The following is a 14,169-nucleotide window of genomic DNA, read 5'->3' as shown; positions in this document are numbered from 1 at the left end:
GAGTTCTTCACTGCTCAGTGGGAAACAGTAGGAAGCTCAGTGATCGAGGCTGTCACTGAATTTTTCAGGTCAGGGAAGATGCTCAAGCAGTGGAATGCAACAATCATCACGCTCATACCAAAAACTCCAAACGCTCAACGGGTGGGAGAGTTCCGTCCCATTGCTTGCTGCAACACTCTATACAAGATAGTGTCTAAGCTTTTGGCAAACAGACTAAAGAGGGTCATCCCGGATCTAATCTCCAATTCCCAATCAGCTTTCATCCCGAGTAGACTTTTGGTGGAGAATGTTCTGTTGGCTACTGAATTAGTGCAAGGTTACAACCAGAAAAACATATCGCCAAGGGGAATGCTCAAAGTTGATCTTAAGAAGGCCTTTGATTCGGTAATTTGGGAGTTTATCATCAACACCCTAAAGGCAATGGAGTTTCCAGCGCACTTTATTTCTCTGATTGAGCAGTGTATATCTACAGCAAGTTTCTCTATTTGCATCAATGGGGAATTGTGTGACCATTTCACAGGCTCAAAGGGGTTGAGACAAGGGGACTCCATCTCACCTTATCTATTTGTTTTGGTCATGGAAGTTTTCTCGCAGATGCTAAGGAAGGCATACAATAACAACTTCATAGGAGCTCACACTAGTACCTCGTACCCCCAGGTTACCCATCTAGCTTTTGCCGATGACATCATGGTATTCTTTGACGGGAAACTAAACTCCCTGTCAAACATTACTGGGGTTCTCCAAGAGTTCTCAGCCGCCTCAGGTCTTCACATGAATAAGAGAAAGACAGATCTATACCTAGCGGGAGTGAACCAGGTTGAAACCTCTCAGATGGCTTCTCTTGGTTTCAACATCGGTTCACTACCACTAAGGTACTTAGGCCTTCCTCTCATGCACAGAAAACTCAGGATATCAGAATATAGGCCACTGCTGGATGCATTAACAAAGCGTTTCAGCTCGTGGGCAGCTAGAGCTCTTTCTTATGCGGGCAGGCTGCAACTCCTGTCCTCCGTGATCCATGGTACTCTAAACTTCTGGATGTCGGCTTTTATCCTTCCAAAAGGCTGCATCAAGAAGATTGAGAGTCTATGCAAGAACTTCCTGTGGAATGGTGATGTAACCAAGCGAGGGTCAGAAAAAGTCGCCTGGAGTAATGTTTGTCTCCCAAAAGAAGAAGGGGGATTGGGTCTGAGAAACTTAAGCCTTTGGAACAGAACACTCTGTCTCAAATTAATTTGGAGATTGTTTGCTGCTTCCGACTCGTTGTGGGCTTTGTGGTTGCGCAATACCAAGATAAAGGATGGATCTTTCTGGGCTATGGATGCAAAGAAACAATCCTCATGGACCTGGAAGGCCATGTTGAACCTTAGACACACTGCAAGACGCTTCCTCAAGGCAAGGCTCGGTAACGGTCAGCAGATAAATTTCTGGTATGATTGGTGGACGCCTTTTGGCCCCTTAATAGACTACCTCGGACCTTCCGGACCAAATCAAATGGGAATCCCTCCTCAAGGTAAAGTGGCCCATGCTTGTCCGACAACAGGATGGATCCTTAGGCCTGCTCGCTCAAATCAAGATTTGGATCTCCATATGTACCTTACTACGATTCAGAGTCCACTACTTGCGTTGGAACAATATAGCTTCTTCTGGATGACATGTCCGGTCGAGTTTCAAACGTTCTCAACAAAGAGGACCTGGGAGGAGGTCAGACCGAGACATAACCCTCTTCCTTGGACTTCTCAGGTTTGGTTTAAGGGCGCAATACCTAGACATGCGTTCATGATGTGGATTCTGCATCTAGACAGGTTACCTACAAAAGCGAGACTGGCTAGATGGGACACACACATCGACGCAAGTTGTTGCCTCTGTGGTCGGTACCAGGAAACCCGTGATCACCTATTTCTCCACTGTGAGGTCAGCGAGGAACTCTGGTCGGAAGTAACTAGAAGACTTGGCTACCGGTCATTCTCTTTTCACACTTGGGAAGCCTTCACCAGCTGGTTGGACATGAAAGATAAAACATCAACACGCTCCCTCCGAAGGCTAGTTTCTCAAGCCACTGTTTACGCATTATGGTGGGAACGTAACACCAGACACCACCTCAACATCTCCACTGAGACTACTATCTTATTCAAGGGTCTTGACAGGCAGATTAGGGACGCTATCCTGGCGAAGAAGACTAGGAAGCATTTTAAGGCCGCTATGCCGATGTGGTTAAAGTACGTTTAGACGTATTATATCTCTCTTTTGGTTCCTTCCTTGTTTTTAGTTTTTTTTTGGCAAGAAGTAACCTCTGTATACAGCTTTTATAAGTTCCTCGAACTATTAGTTCAATGAAATTCACATATTTATCAAAAAAAAAACATTTTAGACCTAATTTTGGTAAAGAAACGTAACATCTTTTCACTCTCCCCCTACCTCTTTGTGATCGGAATGGATATTTTCTCGAGACTATTGGACTTGCGGTTCCAGGCAGGACAGATCGGATACCACCCTAAAGCCTCAAATCCCAGTGTAACCCATCTCATTTTCGCTAATGATGTGATGGTGTTTTTCGATGGAAAAAACTCCTCGTTACAGGCCATCGTGAATCTCTTGGAGAATTTTTCAAAAATCTCTGGGCTGATACTGAACAGGAATAAAACCGAGCTTTTTCTAGCTGGTGCTACCGTGCAGTCTCAAACCCACCAGAGTACAAGCTTTGGTTTCACTCTAGGAACTCTTCCAGTCATATACTTGGGCTTACCTCTTTTGCCAAATCCTCTTTCCAGATCTGACTGTGAACCGCTGCTACAACGTGTTATGACCAAGCTCCAATCTTGGAAGTACAAGCACTTGTCGTATGCTGGGAGACTTTAACTAATATCTTCAGTCATACAGAACATCATAGCTTATTGGTGCGCAACTTTCATCCTCCCTGCAAAATGCATCAAGGATATTGAGAAACTCTGCAGGAAATTCTTATGGTCTGGCTCTACAGAAATTCTAAAACAAGCTAAAGTAGGATGGAAACAAGTTTGCACTCCGAAATCAGAAGGGGGCATGGGACTCAAAGACCTTAAAGCTTGGAACAAAATTTTTGGCTTGAAACTCATCTGGCACCTTTTCTCTTCTTCCGAATCTTTATGGGTCGCTTGGTGTAAGTCGCATAAGCTGAGACGGAACTGCTTCTGGAGACTCTCTTCAAAGCGCCAAGGCTCCTCAATGTGGAAACAGCTGCTTAAGCTGAGAAACATTGCAAAAGCATTCCTCTCATGCAAAGTTGGCAATGGCAAATATTGGTCTTTCTGGTACGACAAATGGACCCCCTTTGGAGACCTACTAACTTTCTTAGGTCCCAGAGAACACCAAAGACTAGGCCTTCCACTTCATCCCACAGTGGCAAGCGCACATTCAAGTGATGGCTGGTTATTCAGAGGCGCTAGAAGTGACAAGATGGAACGCCTCTTAACCCACCTCGTTGAAGTTGAGCTAAATGAGGACGTAAATGATGTGTATCTGTGGGTTACGGCGAATACTGAACCTCGTGATCGCTTCAGTTTCACTGATACCTGGAACACTTATAGGCCACCATCTCAGGAAGTAAATTGGTACAAGCAAGTGTGGTTCCAAGGTTCCATCCCCAAGCAGTCTTTCATTATGTGGCTTTGTTGCCTTGATACAATGCCCACATTATCAAGACTAAGAAGCTGGGGAATTCTAGAGGATGATACATGTCCCCTTTGTGAAATATACTTTGAGACAAGGGATCACCTATTCCTCAGATGCCCTTACACCTACGACCTATGGCGATGGAGCCTTAACAAATTAAAGTTCTCTTTCACCGGTTTCTTCACCTGGGACCGGTTTCTTTTCTGGCTACAGTCCTCCACAAGAGATGATGCGATGGCCACTTTAAGGTTAATTGTGGCTCAGTCAGTAATCTACACTTTATGGCATGAACGAAATGCTCGGATCTATACCGGTCTGCGCACACCGGTGGAAGGTCAGTTTGCTCACCTGGATAGGAGAATCCGTAACACCTGCCTCGCTCGTGAACGCTCAACCAAACTCCAAGGCATGCTAGCTCTTTGGTTCGGAGGTCTCTATCCCTAGTATGTTTTCTTTTTCTTTCCTTCTCTTTTTCTCTTGGTTCTTGCTCCGAGTATGTTCAGCTCGGCTCTCGCTATCGTTGTTGTGGCACCTTCTTCTAAACTAAACCTATGTAATCGACTAGTTGGAATATATAAAACCAGAAATTTTATTAAAAAAAAAACATTGGGGGAAAATAGGGTTAAGATAAAAACAAATTATTTTTGTAAAATGCATCCATGACAAATATGATGGATTTCTTCTAGGAAAGCATTTCAAACACAAGTAGTAAAAGACTTTTATACATGCAGAGTCTTTGTTATTTAAATAGTTATAAACTATTGTTAAACTATTTATAACATGGACACATACACTAATAAGTACAAAAAAGTGCAATATTATTTACAAAATAGAAAACGACTACTCTAGGTTGACTACATATTCACTCAAATTCGTATCGTTCTTTTTCTAATGCAACTCTATATAGAATTCCTAGTTGGGTTGCGACACTGAGACAACCACATGTCGATGTTATCTACCATTTGTTGCCTTACTTTGTTTACGCCATCTACCAAGCTGCAATCATTTGACTTACCTGACAGTGAAAAAATGTGTTGATTTCAAGACTCGCTTTTGACTTTTAATTTTGGACAAAACACACAAATTCTTATACCTTCAATGACCATTGGAGATTGAGGGCATCCTCTTAGATCAATTCCATGCCCACAATTATGACATTTTATGATATAAGAAGGCACTGGCGCATGAACTTGTTAGTGTCTTGGTAGAAAAATGCAAAATGTGGGGACAAAACTTAAGCAAAATCGAAGGGATAAGAGACTTTACTTTCATGAGATGAGTTCTGCTTGGAAGCATGACGCCATGGATCTTGTGACCCATTAGTGAATATGATTTTGGTTGCTGTATATTCCCGAAAAATTATCACAATGTGCAAAGACTAAAATGAGTTTTAAGGTGTTTAATGTCACATACCCTTAAGTCTATCGCCTCCATAGTACAAGTTTGTTGCATCAACTTTAGGGTAAACACCTTCCCCAAAAAGGCTCTTGCATAAATCCAAATGGAACCTAATCAAAGTAATTAATAAATAAAAATGTGACTTAACAAAATATATATAAATATATGATTCAAGAATAATGTTACTCTGTATTGATTTGCTGAGATCGAACGCTATCATTTTTTGGTGCCACCTGAAAATATCCTAGTTCTGTGCAAGTTTGAAACCACCATAACCGATATGCACCGTCTGCGGTAACTACAGTGTTCTTTCTTAGATGTTTCCGATTATATGATCTAACACGTAATCCCCAAATTCTCATGCAATACTCTCTAACATATTTAGAAAATGTTTCCTGCATTACAAAGCCAATAGAAAGTTAATTTCCGCGCGATTTGCAGCGCAAAGAGAGAGAAAATGTCGTGAGAGCTTACCACTAAATCACTACCATTCTTCTTTGCTTCAACAAGCGGGACACACAGTTTATCTTGATTTCCATATTGGAACTAAAAGATTTTTAACAATAATTATCACTAATCAGGCAAAAATAAAAAAAGATGGTGGAATTGAACAAAATTGATTAATTAGTGATAATCCTTACCGCCATAACTGCTGCATCTGCGGTTAAGTATAAAAAGTCAGCATCAACATCAAACTGTAGATTTCAAAAGCTAATTAGGCCGAAGTTGGAACTCTAGTTCTAATATTAATTAAATCAAAACAGCGCTGGAGAAAAGAGAGAAAGAGAGAGACCTCAGTGGCATTGAAGAGGGATTTCACTGCCTTGTTGTTTACTTTAAGTCCTAACTCCAGGAGTTTATTAGTCTCTTGTAATGCAGCTTTGCATTCTTGACCAGCTGACTCGCCTATCTTCTCATAATGTAAAATAGATCAAAACCATATTAGCGTATTTTTAACCCCAAATCTTGTAGAGAACGTTGTTTAATTCCATTCATGCCAAAGAATGACAATAAAGAAAACTGCGTATGCTACTAATACCTGCTTATCAAATTCAGAGAACTCATAGACTGCACGAACAACAGCAGAACTAGCAAGGCTTCCACACGTCAAATGCGGGAACTTAAGCCGAAACCATGCACTTAAAGCTCCAGCATAAGAAATCCCAAAGAAGAACCACGAATTTTCATTACCACCACTACTCATATTGAACTTAACATTCAAAGATTCCTACATCCACATATCATAATAAGCATAAATGAAACAGTTTCTCTAGCAAATGAAATGAAGCAAGACTTGCCTGGTAATGTTGTCGGAAAGCGGCCAAATCGAGAAGGGCTTGTTTCGATGAAAGGTATTTCAGATTCTTTGTTGCCAATGAGTCAAAGGGAGAGCTTTTCCCATAGTACCTATGTTCTAGTGAAACCACACCAGCTTCAAACCTCTTTGCTAGGACCTAGATTTGATTATGAAAACATTAATCTCTTTAGATTTATCTTCTTACAAGTATCAGATTAATTAGTAAAATCTTACATTTATATAATCATTAGCTATGCCATTACAAGGACCTTCACCACAGATTATCATAAACATAGGCCCATCTGGTGCTCGAAAGTAGTCCATAAATTCATAATAACGCTGTCTAAATTTGCGGTGATCCTGTGAACACCGAAATCAGAACAATAAATCTGATAATCTTTTGGAAAAAAAAGGAGTACAGTTAAATGATGAAACAACAATTAGATTAGAGACAAGAAATCCGTGAGGAGAAAGTTACATAATGAGAGTAATGATCTAGGGTTTGATTAAACCATAGTTCATTGGTAGTCAAGTAATAGCTGCTTCTGGAGACATTATGAGACACGCTACTCGGATGCAATAAGGCACGAGACAAGGTTGAACATGACACTATCGCAATGAAAGTGGTGATCAGAATAAAGCCGAGCTCCGACAACATTGTTTAAATCTAACTTTCCAAACGCACCATATACCACACTTAGCGTGAACAAAATCAAAGGAGGCCAAAGGTTTTTTTGTTTTTGTTTTTTTCTTTGGTCAGTAAAAGTAACATTACAAAAAGAAAAGCTTCAACCGCAAAGAGAGGAAGACCACTTTCTAAAAACGGAAAGAAATTAATGGCTACAAAGAAAAATAAAACATTGATATACATTAATTACAAGTGGATAACAGTATAATGTGGGTCAAAATTAAACGTTATAAAGCTCGTATTATAAAAATATATTAGATTTTAACCCGCAGTACATATAATTTTTATTATTATTTATATTTTATATTCTATTTGTTTGTTAAATATTGGATGTTTTTCAAATAGAGGAATAATTAAATTTTTTGACCGTTTGTGCGACTAAATGTTTATATTAATTTTTTAACCTGTAATATACTACATAACCATTTGTTTGTTATATTTAGTTTAGTTTTTTTTTTTTGGAGATTTTATTTTGAATTTTAATTGTTATAACAAAAAATAAGGGATCTTAATACATAGTAAGTCATTTATAATTTTATACGCTATGATTAAGTCACATTTTCCCTAATGATTTAATTATTTTACACAATCTTAGTTAAATCAACTTAATTTTTATTTACAAATAATAAAATGAGGATTCAACCCGTATTAGCATAAATTTAATGATAATTTATTAATTCCAACATGTCCTCTTTATAATCCATCTACCATATAACCATATTATATAGTATTTTTAATTTTTAAATTTTACATATTCATAATATTTAAAAATTTATTAAGTTTATATATATATATATAATATTTAAATAAACGTTAATCGAAGTTGTTCTTACGTTAAGAATCAAAGCTCAAAGGTTTTGGAAAACAAAATAGGAATTTGTTTGCAAAAGATTCAGAGATAGAATATTTTTAATAAACAATTGAAAGTGTAGTTAAATATATCATAGTTTCTGTTTCCATATTGATTTTGCTGTATTTTTTTAGTTGGAATGGTATGTAAAATATTTAGGAAACAAAATCTGAAGTAATGCTATTTATAGAATTTTTTTAGGGATTAACTTTGTAAATAAAATTTTAAATAAGTACAAATATAAGGGTAGAACCCAAAATGTACTTAAAATGTATATATAGATTTGAGAAATTAATTCGAATTAAGTTATATCATTTAAATTTGTTTGTTAAATATTTTTGAAGTACTTAATATGCATGTACTTCAAAAATATTTGTTTGTTAGATAATTGGTTTCCTAAAATACTTAATCCGCATATACTGTAACATCCACGAACCAAGTATTGGGTTTTTGGGATGGGTGTCGATCGACACCAATAATTTCTGGTTCGACCAGATTGACTTAATTATCGATTTTGGTCGGTTTGGTTTAGGAAAAACCATTAAACCGAGTTATTTAAGTGGATTGTCGACAAAAAGGGTTTTGGAAGTTTATTTTTGTCGTCGTTCTTTTGTTTTTGAGAAAAAAGAGAGAAAATCAAGTGTTCTTGAGATTTTGGTGATTTTTGAGAAGAATATTGGTTGTTCTTAGGAGATTTGAGGCTAATGAGGAGCTAGAAGCTTGATAGGAGGGTTGGATTCGTTGCTATTGGTCTGAATCTTCCTGCAAAGAGGTGAGTGCATGACCATGGCTGATCTAAGCCTGAGATTCCTTTGTGGCTGGTGGGGCATTGTGTTTGTTTAACGCGAGTCACGGGAAGGAAACCTGGTTAGGGATAGGACTCTGACGTGTTCAAAATTGTTTGCTCGTGACTCTTGGGGGACGTTAGTTCTCCTAGTACCGCCATATACTGAGACTTTGTGGCTTGAGGGCATGGTTGGTATATCGACTTCAGATGACGATCCGGGGGCACGTTGTAGGATGGCAACCCGAGAGACAAATATTGGACTTCCTTATATATTATGGCATGCGGGCTTAGGCCCGATGAGGAGCCAACATTATGGCATGCAGGCTTGGGCCTGATGAGGAGCGAATAAAAACTCAAGGTTAAGGCCTATGAGTAAAGGAAAGTCCAAAAGTCGAGAGCAAATAATGCTTGGAACATGAGTCTATCGCCTAGAGGTGACATTCCGTTGATCGGTCGGAGGAGTGCGGGCCGTGGAGACGGTTGCACGGTAGCCAAGGACGAATCTATGTTGGTGGGGGAGAATTGTAACATCCACGAACCAAGTATTGGGTTTTTGGGATGGGTGTCGATCGACACCATGGTGGTGTCGGTAGACACCAATTATTTCTGGTTCGACCAGATTGACTTAATTGTCGATTTTAGCCGGTTTGGTTTAGGGAAAACCGTTAAACTGGGACACCAATAATTTATGGTTCGACCAGATTGACTTAATTGTCGATTTTGGCCGGTTTGGTTTAGGGAAAACCATTAAACCGAGTTATTTAAGTGGATTGTCGACAAAAAGGGTTTTGGAAGTTTATTTTTGTCGCCGTTCTTTTGTTTTTGAGAGAAAAGGGAGAAAATCAAGTGTTCTTGAGATTTTGGTAAATTTTGAGAAGATTGTTGGCTGTTCTTGGGAGATTTTAGGCTAAGGAGGAGCTAGAAGCTTGCTAGGAGGGTTGGATTCGTTGCTATTGGTCTGACTCTTCCTGCAAAGAGGTGAGTGCATGACCATGGCTGATCTAAGCCTGAGATTCCTTTTTTCTTGCTTGTTTGTTGTTGTTTTGTGTGTTTTTTCTTGCTGGGAATGGTTACTATAGGTTCCTACGGATGCATATGGCCTGGGTTTTGAGTATTGGACGATTTGGTGGTGATTGGAAGCGAGATTCGACTCTTGTCTTCGAACGATTCACGATTTGCAGGTGCAGTGTCGATCGACACCAGGAGGGTGTCGATCGAAACCAGTGAGTAGCATTGGTCTACACTGTGGGGTAGTGTCGGTCGACACCAAGTGCTAGTGTCGGTCGACACTTGGCTGGTGTCGGTCGACACCTCCCTTCCAGCGAGACTATGTGTTGCTTCCTGGTTTGTATGTTTTGTTTGTTGATTGTTTTAGATATTGGTATCTCAGTTGCTTGTGTGTATAGCCAAATAGATGGGAGGATTGCCTCACTGAGTGTTTATCAAATACTCATGCATCTCAATTTGTGTTTGTGGTGCAGGTAAAGACAAAGTGTGATCGTGGAATCAAGGCAACAAAGAGGAGGATGTTTTAGGGACTCGATTGGTTGTTGTGTGGCATTGCTAGGTTGCTAGAGTTGGGTCAGTAGAACATTGCTAAGTTGCTGGTTCTATGTTTTCCTGATGTTCGATTATTGGAATTGTTATACTTTGAATATTGGTTATTTAATTATTGGATATTTATTGGTTTAATGTTATTGGTTATGTTATCCGCTGTTATGTGTTTGTGGTTAGGTGGTTAGTGGGTATGAGACAACTAGCTGTAGGGTATTTATTATTAGGAATATTTCCAATCTAGCACACTTTAAAAAAAAAGTATTTGCTATTTAACACACTTTTTACTATTTGGACACTTTTTCTATATCTATTAACTATCTTACCCTCTAAAAACAACTCTATTAACAATAATACCATCAAAACTAGATATCTCTTTCTCTTATTATTTATCATTACCAAATTCACATGCTTCTTCTTTATCTCTTTCTCTCTCTTTCATCGCTCCCTTCTACCTCAATTGTCTGCAATTTTTGTTTACTATTTTTGAGAATTGGAGATTATGATTTTTTTTTAAAGCATTAACCAATCTAGCATCTTTGATTTTTGGGCACAGCGAAAGCAAAGAACCAGATAACGAGATTCTTCTTATATGTCATGGGCTTGATATCTCATTCTCATGGAAGGGATTGTTTTATCCTCCTCTCATTTTGAAAGCCAATTCAGTGGTGGGTTTGTGTTTAAATAATCTGAGGTTTCTAAATTTGAGATCTTTTTTCTCCCTTTTCATAATTGAAATCTTATTTAAAGTTTTAGTTAAAAATCCTAATTAACAATAGGAAGATCCAAATAAACAAAACAAAAGATCTTTGCTTTAGACAAATCATACAAAGAATCAAATCAAATTCTTGAAATTTGGAAAGAACCCAGAAAAAAATTACCCAGATTGAAGAGCAATTAGAAAAAGAAAAAAACAAACATTTAGGGGTCATTGTCACAAAGAAACTGACCATATAGTTGTTGATGCCACAAAGAAACTGACCATATGGTTGTTGATGCCACAAAGAAAGTGGCTATTGACCATATGGTCACTGTTTCGTGGACATCAACTTTCAGATTTTTTTCATTTGTTTTTTTTATTGGTATGATCAAAAGACAATTTTATTTGCATATCATCAGACACAAGAATCATCAGTTCACCAATTACTGTAAAAACAAAAATTATAAGGTGTACTGGACATCAACTTTAAGAGAACATAGTTTAGGCTTCTTTACACGGTGAAAAATTATTATTAAGATTTCTATGAAGTCATGTCCACTTGCTTACATAAGAGTATTGTCCACGAATCTCTGTTTGTAAGAATCTTAGAGTTTTAAGTTTGGTTGGAAATATAGCTATAGTGTATAACTAATCGGTATCCATAGCACCTGATGCAGCATCTTGATGGCTTCGGCAGTAAACCAAACGAGTCCTCGTTTGGTTATACGTATTATTGGTTTTTGCGTGTTTTGGTTAATTTCCTTTTCTTGTTTTCTAAGAAAGACTTCTTTGGATGTTTAAGTCTTTATATTTATCTTCTCCTACGTCGGTTGTGACCTAGGTTGGAAACTATATAAGTGTTTTTGGGATTAAGGTTTTGGGGCAGCTTTTGTTAATTAATAAACGAGATTTGTCTCTCATCCCTTGTCTTGATTTGATTAGCTTCATCAAAACAGGAAGTCGGTCTCAAGAGATTTGTGTAAATCTCTTGATTGAGCGAAGTAGGTCTCAAGAGAATAATTTCATTCCCTTGATTGAGCTACAACCAGTTCTTACGCTGCGCCAGGTTGGTATCAGAGCTCCACTACGATCCGTAACTATGCCGCGACCTAAGAAAGACGTCCAGCCAAGTGAGGGAGAGCTTAACCGCCAAGCCATCACAGAACTTCGAGCTCAAGTTCAGAGCTTAACAACGGTGGTTCAAGCGATGAGTTTGCGTAAAGCGGCTCCGGAGGAAGACAAATTTTTTGAAGAAGATGAAAAAAACAGAGTATGACGAGAATCCTTTTGGTGAAGAAAAGGTGAAGCTTATTCGTCAAAACGGAGAAGATGATAATGACGGGAGGTGGGAATCAAGCTTTAAGCTGGAGATTCCAGAGTTTCATGGAGGTTCTTCACCCGAGGATCTTTTGGATTGGTTTGTCACAGTGGAGGAAATTCTGGAGTTTAAACGTGTACCCTTAGAACGTTGTGTGCCTTTAATTGCGATCCGTTTTCGACAACGAGCTGCAGCGTGGTGGTCACAATTGAAAACAACTCGTTCACGTCAAGGAAAAAAAAAATCACATCTTGGGGCAAGCTTCGTAAGCATATGCAAAAAAAAATTTGCCATTCAATTACGAACAACTATTGTTCCAAAAATTGCAGAATTTACGTCAAGGGACTCGTACAGTTGAAGAATTTGCTACTAAATTTTTTCTATTAATCAATCGTGTGGAGGTTAGAGATTCTGAACAACAGTTGATTGCTCGTTTTATTGGAGGACTTCGTCAACAGATTCAACACACACTCAACTTGTTTCACCCTCTTTCTCTTGCCGAAGCTCATCAACAAGCAATCACCATTGAAACACAGACCAACGGCAATTATTCGGGTTGGAGTTCTTCCCGCCTGAATCGACAACCTACCCCTGCTACTTCTTTTGCTCCAGAAGTCGCTGTTCCTGTTCCAGCTAAGGAGACAGCTATTGTTCCTGTTGACACGAATAGAGCTGTCAAATGGTCCGTCCATGGACCATTTGGGCGAGTCCATCTGAACATTCTTTTGCATGAGCTTAAGTTGGACAGTCCCAAATGGACAATGGTCCACAAAGTGTCTATGCCCATTAAGACCATTTCCAAATGGTCATGACCATGGACAATCCATTTTTTTTATTGTCATTCACTTATAAAATCTGAATTTTATTTTTGTTATTTATTTTTGTTATTTACTTATAAAATCTGAATTTTATTTTTGTTATTTTCTTTTATAAAATATGAATTTATTTTTGTTGTTATTCACTTATAAAATCTGAGTATTATTTTTGTTATTTTCTTTTATAAAATCTGAATTTTATTTTGTTGTTTCTTTGATAAAATCTAATTTTTTTTTGTTATTTCTCTTCTAAAATTATGAGTTTGGTGGAAAATTACGTAATTACAGTTTCTCCTCAAAACCAAAATTAGAGAATCCACATTTTTTGCCAAAACCGTAAAACTGTGTTTTCCCGCCAAAACCGTAAAATTACGTTTTCCCGCCAAAACTGTAAAACCGTGTTTTCCCGTCAAAACCGTAAAACTACGTTTTCCTGCCAAAACCGTAAAACTGTGTTTTCCGCTAAAATCGTAAAATCACTTTTCCGCAAATACAATAATTTATCTGTTTTATGAAAAAAAAATTATAAATGTATTTTATGAAAATAAAAATTTATAAATGTAAAATATAATAATTTAAAATTATTTAGTTGTAAATGGAATTTCTCATTTTGGTAAGTGGGCAACCCATTGTCCATTTGGTTAAGCCCATATGGTCAATGGACAAAAATGGTCAAATGCCCAAATAGACCATTTATTTTTTGGTCTGACCATGGTCAGCCCATATGTATATGGACATGGGCATGTCCATGGGCGGCCCGCCCAATTGACACCTATGGACACGAACCGACCAGTCCGTACGGGGACTCTCCGTTGTTTTGCTTGTGGAGAACCGGGGCATCGTCAGTCTGCTTGTCCGACACGCAATCGAAGAGGACTACTACTTGATGATACTGGGCGTGATGTTGAAGTAATATATGATGAGTATGAGGAGGATCAAGTTGTTACGGAGGAGTTAGAAGCAGATTCAGGTCACCTTTTGATGTTACGTCGTTCTTGCTTACCACCACGTAGCCAATCTGAGGCTCCGCAACGTCATAACCTCTTTCATTCACGGTGTACGATTGGTGGTAAGGTTTGTAATTTCATAATTTCATAATTAAAAAGTTGAG

General features: G+C 38.3%; 1 protein-coding gene across 2 annotated transcripts; it reads right to left on the bottom strand.

Annotated features, from left to right (window-relative positions):
• LOC104767163 (probable serine protease EDA2) lies at positions 4,551 to 7,004 on the bottom strand. 2 transcript variants are annotated; one of them, XM_010491199.2, is made up of 12 exons: positions 6,825 to 7,004; positions 6,581 to 6,706; positions 6,348 to 6,503; positions 6,089 to 6,277; positions 5,843 to 5,959; positions 5,691 to 5,744; positions 5,524 to 5,595; positions 5,236 to 5,444; positions 5,065 to 5,159; positions 4,918 to 4,992; positions 4,745 to 4,828; positions 4,551 to 4,666 (listed from the first exon to the last, which is right to left on the bottom strand). In XM_010491199.2, exons 1-12 carry the CDS (start codon positions 7,002 to 7,004, stop codon positions 4,551 to 4,553), a joined length of 1,473 nt encoding a protein of 490 aa, XP_010489501.1. The 2 variants fall into 2 exon arrangements, with proteins under 2 accessions (XP_010489501.1, XP_010489503.1); XM_010491201.1 differs by having other exon boundaries at positions 4,551 to 4,639.

This window comes from Camelina sativa, chromosome 19 (genome assembly GCF_000633955.1).
Source record: "Camelina sativa cultivar DH55 chromosome 19, Cs, whole genome shotgun sequence".
Classification (NCBI taxonomy): domain Eukaryota; kingdom Viridiplantae; phylum Streptophyta; class Magnoliopsida; order Brassicales; family Brassicaceae; genus Camelina; species Camelina sativa.
Note: the sequence above shows the minus strand (reverse complement) of the source record. Positions and strands in the feature narration are given on the sequence as shown.